General features: G+C 40.1%; 1 protein-coding gene across 2 annotated transcripts in view; it reads left to right on the top strand.

Moving 5' to 3' along the window:
- Positions 1-8,953, top strand: part of LOC110036516 (protein ROOT HAIR DEFECTIVE 3-like) — a 34,307-nt gene that overhangs the window by 23,234 nt on the left and 2,120 nt on the right. For both annotated transcript variants that reach the window (XM_020740984.1, XM_020740983.1), the window contains exons 15-20: positions 6,101-6,266; positions 6,793-6,917; positions 7,067-7,329; positions 7,407-7,503; positions 7,606-7,767; positions 8,338-8,442. In XM_020740984.1, coding sequence (XP_020596643.1) covers positions 6,101-6,266; positions 6,793-6,917; positions 7,067-7,329; positions 7,407-7,503; positions 7,606-7,767; positions 8,338-8,442 — 918 coding nt within the window. The remainder of the gene's footprint in view (positions 1-6,100; positions 6,267-6,792; positions 6,918-7,066; positions 7,330-7,406; positions 7,504-7,605; positions 7,768-8,337; positions 8,443-8,953) is intronic.

Raw genomic sequence — 8,953 nt, 5'->3', positions numbered from 1 at the left:
AGCCAAACACGAACCCAAATATTTAAATCGAGCCGAACACGAACATACTGTTCACGAGCCGATTTCGAACACGAGCCGATTTCGAACACGAGCTATTTCGAACAAGCCGAACACGAGCCAAGCCTGAGCTCGCTCAAGCTTGGCTCGTTTACAGCCCTAATCAGAACTAATTCAAACAAGAATAGAAATAAAAATATTATTGCTGAATTCAAATAGGGTTGCAACGACGACTCTTTAAACAAGAAATAAGCGATAACAAACATAAAACGACACAAACAAACACCCCTAAAGCGTATCTCAGGGCGGTGGAGGTCGGTTAGGTGGATCGAGATATTTGACAGGGGTGGCGACAACAAAGGAATGTTGGCAATAGCGAGGGGAGATTGTAGAAATGCAGGGACAAGTATGTAGGCTTTCCTGGGTCATGGCAGCGAGAAGTGGTGGTAGATGGCGAAGGGATAGCAGTAGGGACCTGGCTGTTCTGGGCGGAGTGACATAGTGGGAATATTGGGATAGCACAGACGAGTTGTGGTTTGGACGACAGCAAAACTGGAAGGAAGTGGGAGGCGACTGGGAAGCTGGGACGATAAAAAATAGCTAATGTAAGGCAGTTGTGGTTGTTGAAGTGATATACAACAACTGGGAGCGATGGGGGAGGATGTGGAAGGAGAGTAGGAAAATAATCACCACCTTGGGAGTGAGAAACAATAGCCTAAGCACCACCCAAATCCCTTGGATACAACCCTTGATGGGAAGAACGGACGCGGAGGGCTATCTTGATAGAAACCTGAAATAAAACTCACCAAAAATTTACCTTAAGACAACCAACGACATACTTATAACAAGTAATAGCATTTAGAATAGGAAGGAATTAGAATAGATAGAAAAGTTAAGGGATCAAATAGGAAAAAGGGCCGCGGTACTGTAGTTGCTATAGTACCTACTGTAGCAGCTACATTACCACGACTCAAGTTCCCGCCTCAGTCTTTTGGAGTTGAGGGAGCTTCGACTTCATTCTTTGAAGCTTCTGGTTCTTTGTAGTACAGATTCAAGTTTACCACGCTGATGGTAGCTTAGATATTGCAATCCCTTGGGAGGTCGATCGTGTAGGTGTTATCATTTCACAACACGTCTTGATAGAATAAATATGCATCTTCTCTTGGTTCATCCTAAATTGGAGCTGCATATATATGTAGGTTCACATAATATAACTCTTGTGCACTTAAGTCTGTAACATTCTTTTTTCACTTCTCGTACTCGGCGGAATGTAGCTGATAAACCAATATGTGAGGAGAAGTCAATCTGCGATGAAATATATAGCAGACTTCACCACTCTCACCAGTAACCACTCAAGTAATAGGATCTGAATACCATTGAAGAAATTTTTTCCCCATCAAACTTGTAAGTCAAGTTTCATCCCTTCTGCTTAGACATCTGATGATGGGTAGCATGCTAACCTGAATATAACATCTGAATAGTTCCATGTAATCTTTCTGACGTGGCACAAAAGGGCCTCATCTTTGTCATGCGAGACTTCCCTCAGTAGGGGCAACTCAGGGATGAGTGTAGATTTGAAAGGTCTGAATTTTTCTTATTCGGGGTTGCTCTATGTCTGATATCGTCTCCCCAAACTCATGGCTGCTTTGGATATCCAAAACCGGTCCTGTTGATGCTCTTCTGAATGCCTGCAAAAATTTTAGCTCGAGGCACCATAATCTCATACTTTGCCGGAATGCCCATTACATCAGAGTCACTGCCTTCTAAACAAACTACTGTTAACTCGATTGAAATCTTTTTCTTGGGGTTAACTGGAATCAATGGGTCTCTTCTTCGTTGGATAAAAATTGAGAATCCTCTTTGAAGTCTGCATCCTTTCCGGATCACCGTTTACCATTTCAACTGGTAGTCGGTCCTTTTGCTTGTGTCCTCACCTTCTTCAATATCTACTGTATCACTGCCCAATTTTTCAAGAATGCCTTGATCCATGAAATAAATCACCCCACTGATTGTGCAGTTTGATTCAACATGCGCAAATTCGTGGCACTTGCAACACTGCTTGACTGAGACAGATTTATGGATGTAGATTGTTTCCACTTATTCTCCACCCGACTCAGCCCGACTCAGCCCGACTCAGCTTTTCCTCTGACGGGGTCATCTTGAATATTCTCCTGAATGTAATTTAACTATAAGAGCCTATGGTTGAGCACTGCCTGTAAGACTTGGTGGTCGTTCGGTGAAGTGGTCTCTCCACTTCTGAAGTTAGAGTATAAATTTTATGTCTATAGTAAGTTGGCAGGGACCGGTGTTGGATATCTCGCTTGATCTTCAGATTCTCCCGTTCTTCACATGTGATCTTTCACTCAACCTACTCGGATACTGGATTCCAAAGCGTCGATGCTTGTCTTCTGCATCACTAAAGTCCTCTCTATGGAGGGGATTCATATCCTCGTCTCTTGCTCTCCTTCGATTCTCTAATGTAAGGCTGTTGTGGTTGTTGCAGTGATATACAACAACTGGGAGCGGCGGGGGAGAATGTGGAAGTAGATAGTAGAAAAATAATCATCATCTTGGGAGAGAGATACAAACTGAGCACCACTCAAATCCCTTGGATACAACTCTCCATGGGAAGAACGGATGCCGAGGTCTACCCTGATAGAAATCTAAAATAAAACTCACAAAAAATTAATCTTAAAACAACAAATAACATATTTATAATAAGTAATAGTATTTAAAATAGGAAGGAATTAGAATAAGTAGTAGAAAAGGTAAGGGATCAAATAGGAAAAAGGGTTTGCGGTATTGTAGTTGCTATAGTACATATTGTAGCAGCTACATTACTGCGACTCAAGTTTTTACGCCAATCTTCTGGATTTGAGGGAGCTTCAACTTCAAGCTTCTAGTTCTTTGTAGTACGGAGTCAATTTTACCACACTGATGATATATTAGATATTGCAATCCCTTGGGAGGTCGATTATGTACGTGTTGTCATTTCACAACACGGCTTGATATAATAAATATGCATCATCTCTTGGTTCGTCATAAGTTGGAGCTGCATATACATGTAGGTTCACTTAATGTAACTCTTGTGCACTTAAGTCTGAAACCTTCTTTTTTCACTTCTCGTACTCGACGGAATGTAGCTGATAAATCAATATGTGAGGAGAAGTCAACTTGGGGTAAAATCTGTAGCAGGCTTCACCACTCTCACCAGAAACCACTCAGGTGATAAAACCTGAATACCATTGAAGAATTTTTTCCCCCACCAAACTCGTAAGGTAAGGTTCATCCCTTCTGCCTAGACATCTGATGATGTCATGCTAACTTGAATATAACTTCTGAATAATTCCATGTAATTTTTCTGACGTGGCACAAAAGGGCCTCAACTTTGATATGCGGGACCTCCCTCAGTGGGGGCAACTCAAGGATGAGTTTGGATTTGAAAGGTCTGAATTTTTCTTATCCGGGGTTGCTCTGTGCCTGATATCAGCTCCCCGAACTCATGGCTCCTTTGGACATCAAAGGCCGGGCCTGTTGATGCTCTTTTGAATGCCTGCAAAATGTTAGCTCGAGGCATCATAATCTCATAGTTTGCCGGAATGTCCATTACATCAGAGCCACTACCTTCTAGAACAGCTACCGTTAACTCAATTGAAATCTCTTTCTTGGGGTTAACTGGAATCAATCAGTCTCTTCTTCGTTGGATAAAATTGAGACTCGTCGTTTTCAATATCTACTGTATCACTGCCCAATTTTTCAAGAACGCCCTGATTCGTGAAATAGTTCACCCCCCTGGTTGTGCAGTTTGATTCAACATGCCCAAATTCGTGCACTTGCAACACTTCCTGACTGGGACAGATTTAGGGATGCAGATTGTTTCCACTTATTCTCCACCCCGACTCAGCTTTTCCTCTGACGGGGTCATCTTGGATATTCTCCTGAGTGTAATCTGACTGCAAGAACCTGTGGTTGAACAATGCCTTTAAGATGTGGTGGTTGCTCGGTGAAGTGATCTCCGAACTTCTGAAGCTAGAGTATGAATTTTATGTCTATAATAAGTTGGTAGGGATCGGTGTTGGATCTCTCGCTTCATTTTCAGATTCTCCCGTTCTTCACATGTTGGCTCTTCACTCAACCTAGTCTGATGCTGGATTACAAAACGTCGCTGCCGGTCTTCTGCATCACTAAAGTCCTCTCTATGGAGGGGATTCATATCCTCGTCTCTTGCTCTCCTTCGATTCTCTAGATCACTGTTGAGGGTAATTCCCTCGAGTTTTGTTCTTAATATCTGCTAGCCTCCGCTGAAGTCGATGGATCTCTCACTGTATCTCTACTTGGGTAGGCTTGGGTTTGTATCTCCTTGGTGGCACGACTAGGGGTTAGGGTAGGGAGGTGAAAGAGGGTGCAGGAGACTCATTTAAGGTTTAGGAAAACTAATTTGGGGTTGCTGATTTTGAAAATTAGCAAGCGCAAGTTTGGTTAGGGTTTGGGAATAGGAAAGAAAAATTTTGATGGAGGTGACTTGGGTATGAGCGGATGCTAGGTAATCATAAGATAGACTAGGGTTAGGCTAGCTCTGATATTAAATGATACCGGAGTTAACCTAAACCATAATAGAAATAGAAATACTATTGTTGAATTTAAATTGTGTTACAATGACGACTCTTCAAATTGGAAATAAGTGATAACAAACATATAATGACACAAACAAACACCCCTAAAGCATATCCCAGGGTGGTGGAGCTCGGCTAGGTGGATCGGGATGGCAAGGGTGGCAACAACAAATGAATGTTGGCGACATCGAGGGGGAATGCAGAAATGCAGGGCTAACGAGTATGGAGGCTATCCTGGGTGATAACAGCGAGGAGTGGGGGTGGATGGTGATGAGACAAAAGGAGAGGTGTTCCCTGGGCGGCAACAACGCAATGGGAAGGTTGGCACTATAGGGAGGTGTGGTTTGGGCAGCAACAAAGTTGGAAGTGGGAGGTGGCTTGGCAACTGGGGCAACCGAAAATTGCTAACGAAATGTTGTTGTGGCCGCTGAAGCGATATACAGTGATTGGGAGCTGCGGGGCGGGGGGAGTGTGTGGGGGGGTGGGGGTATGTGGAAGTAGACAGGAGGAAGATAATCACCACCTTGAGAGAGAGATACAATCAGTGCTTTACCCAACCTCTCAGATAAAACCTCTAATTCAAAGGTTCAAGCCCACATTTTATCACTCACACGACATGGAATCACAATCTTCTTTTTTGGAAGTCACCTCTAGGTTCAAGCCTACATTTTTAGTCTCTATCATACTTAATAACTCATCTCATCCAGTCACTAACTATAAATTGCATGGCCGACAATGGGCACAGTCTGAGATAGAAGGAAAGATGGACATTTCGATGATATTTCAGCTTCATAAATGAAAGATTCCAAACACTCGGTCTTGAAAATTACCGACCTTATGGTTGTCATGGTTAATAAATTCCATGATCATGGTGGTTGGAGAAGACTTTCTACTCTATAAAACAACCAAAGAGATATGGGAGGCAGCATGTGAAACCTATTATAACACTGAAAACTTCTCAGAATTATTTGAGATTGATACAAGATTGCATGATTTACGATAAGGAGAATTTAGTGTTACTCAATATTTCAACACCCTCACACATTGCTTGTTGCATTTGGACATGTATGAGATTTATTTTTGGAGATGTCTTGATGACCTTGCCTTTTATTGGAGGATTATTGAACAAAAAAAGATCCATCAAATTCTTACTTCACCTTAATAAAAACCTAGATGAAGGTAGAGGGAGAATCATGGGAATTGAATCCATTCCTACCATTCCGAGACCTTTGCAGAAGTTCGAAGAGAGGAGAGCAGAAAGTTGATGACAAATTTTTTTTTTTTGAATTATTCTCTCTTTCTTTCCTTCACCCATAAGTATTTAGAGTTCATTTCTAATTTAGAAGTTATAAAAACAATGTACTTTGGTCATGTTATTACACAACAATTTTTTTATTGGAAAATGATAAGCAGCTGCTGTGTATTGTAATATGAGCCAAGCTGGCATTCTTCACTGCTATATACTACCTTTTTAAGTTCTGTACGTGCAGTTTGTTCAACCTGCTTACCATTCCTTGATGGGGCGCCTAAGATCCAAATTTTTAGAAGATTTTAAAGCTAAATTTGACGAAGCTTTGGAAAGAGGCCAAGGGTTTGCTGTTTCTGCTCATGATTGCACCGAGTCTTTCATGTCTGCATTTAATGAAGCCTGCAAAGGTAGCTTGCTATATTTTTATTAGATTTTCTGAGCTATTTTCTATCCCAACGATTTGTCTTGTTGAGTGAATAGCTACAACAGCTTTACTCTTTTTTTTTTCCCTTTTATGTTGTTGGAAGCATTCTTTATTCATGGAGATTTCTCAATGACTTCATGCATTCTCCTTGTAGTTGATCTTAAAAAGGTAGTGGTTTGGTTCAGTTGCATTAGTTGGGTAACTGCTGCATGTCAAAGTCTTTAAACGAGCATGCATGTTCTTGCTTGCAAAGACTTGTACTCATGAAGGGATTGGTGGTTAATGTTGCTTAGAGAAGGATTTTTTTTTTGCTCATGCGAAGTTAATGAAATTTGTTGGCCATCATGCTAAAGTAGGGTTTGATAAAATATGCTTATACAGGTCTTTGTGGAAATGTTTCTTTTTTATCGGTTTCTTTAACAAGGAAATGCCTTTTTATTTCCTTCTTGTTTACTTTATTTTGCATTTGTAATTGATGGATGCTGGTGTGGATTCGCGCTAAAATACAGATGCAGCCATTGAACAAGCAGATTGGGACTCTTCAAAAGTACGTGAGAAGTTTCGGCGTGATATTGATGCGCATGTTGCTTCTGTTCGTATGAAAAAATTATCTGAGCTCACATCCTTATATGAGGTGCGGTATGACTGTAGCTAACTTTTAAGTTTTACGAGGAGAATAAATTCCTTCTCCTCTGTAATTTTATCATTCAAATCATGATAATTATGAAGAGCTGCTGCATCCCAAAAGAAATATGCTTATCTCTGTTTTTATTTCTCATACAGGAAAAACTCAACAAGGCACTTTCAGAGCCTGTTGGATCTCTTTTAGATGCTGCTAGTGATGATACATGGTCAGCAATTAGAAGGCTTCTTCAGCGCGAGACAGAGACCGCTATATCTGGTTTTTCTTCTGCTCTTTCTTCATTTGATATTGATCGGATGACTGTGGAGAAATTGCTTGCAAAATTAGTCGAATATGCCAGAAGCGTTGTTGAATCTAAGGCAAGGGAAGAAGCTGGGAGGGTTATGATGCATATGAAGGATAGGTGATGAATTTCTTCTTTAGACTGATTGTGGCCTCAATTGTTGACTTTTGTTTGATTGCATGAATCGTGCATTACAGGTTTTCAGTATTGTTTAGCCGTGATTCCGATTCAATGCCAAGAATGTGGACAGGAAAAGAAGACATTAAAGCAATTACCAAAATGGCTCGTTCAGCAGTATGTCCTGATTTTGCATTCCATTTATGTTTTTGATGTCACATAAGCTGTTGCACGCTGTTGTTCTAAAACCCATTTTGATTTTTTTAATATTTTTTTCAGTCCTTGAAGTTACTGTCTGTTATGGTTGCAATTCGTTTAGATGAGGACAAGGATAGTGTTGAGAACACCCTTCAACTTGCTTTGGTTGATTCTTCTAATATTTCCACTTCAAATAGGAGTATTCAGTCAATGGACCCACTGGCTTCGAGCTCATGGGAAGATGTAAGATCGACTAAAATTTCTTTATTATTTCTTTGGTTCTTTACCGATTCTCTATTAAGAATTTTGTTTCCGTATGTTAACTTATGCATAAACGTATTTCACCTTCACCATTTTGTTTCTGAAGCGTAAGCATTTGCTTGATACTCTAGTTTCACTCTGTTTCTCTGATAGTGGAAGCCGACAGTAGCTTTGTTACCTTACTCTTTATGTCCTTGCAAAAGTGATCGTCTGTTTTGTATTTCAAACTTTATTATAGGGGTGAGATATCATCATTCACTTTGCTTTTCCCCTCTGATAGGGAAGCATATATTTGCTTTTATTGTATTTTGTTTGCTCTTTTTCTCGTCAAATTATTCTGTCCTAATTCATAATTCTTTCAGTAGAAGTACATTGTCCGTGAGCAAGTATTATTCTTTTTTCATTGTCTTCTTAGTTTACTCTTTTTTTTTTTTTCTGTTCATAAATATATTGAAATTGTATTATTTAACATTGGTCATTTATTATTCATTTTGTGGTCGTGTTCTATCTAAACATATGTGCCTGATAGTTTACTTTTTTTTTGCTCCTTAGGTTCCATCATCGAGGACACTAATTACACCTGTTCAGTGCAAGTCATTGTGGAGGCAGTTCAAGGCAGAAACAGAGTATACTGTGACGCAGGCCATTGCTGCTCAGGCAAGCTTTTGAACGTTGACTTTTCTTGGCATATTCTTTCCTAGCCACTGGAATATTCTTTTCCTATTTAAGAATGCGCAAGCTGAAAGAGAACCATTTTTCATATTATGTGTCTTTGTATCTGTTTGGAGAGTTCTCGAGAAGAAATGTGTTGATATGACTTATATTCAAGTCATTCAAGATATGTATACTAGAGCTGTTACTTGTGTTCAAACTGAAGGAGGATTGACAAAATATTTTTCTATTTCTGTTGGATTACATCAGGGATCGGCTTTAAGCCCATATCTTTTTGCTTTAGTTATGGATGGTCTTACTAGACATCTACAGGAGGATGTACCTTGGTGTATGCTTTTTGCTGATGATATTCTTCTTGTGGATAAAACGAGAGAAAAAGCCCAGGAAAAACTTGAATTATGGAGGTTTACATTGGAGTCTAAAGGCCTTCGTTTAAGTAGAACTAAAACTGAATACATGGAATGTAATTTTAGTAGTAATAGCTCTAGTGACAGAA

Source organism: Phalaenopsis equestris, unplaced genomic scaffold (genome assembly GCF_001263595.1).
Source record: "Phalaenopsis equestris unplaced genomic scaffold, ASM126359v1 Scaffold207734, whole genome shotgun sequence".
Lineage (NCBI taxonomy): Eukaryota > Viridiplantae > Streptophyta > Magnoliopsida > Asparagales > Orchidaceae > Phalaenopsis > Phalaenopsis equestris.
This window is presented reverse-complemented; position numbering and strand designations above follow the sequence as displayed.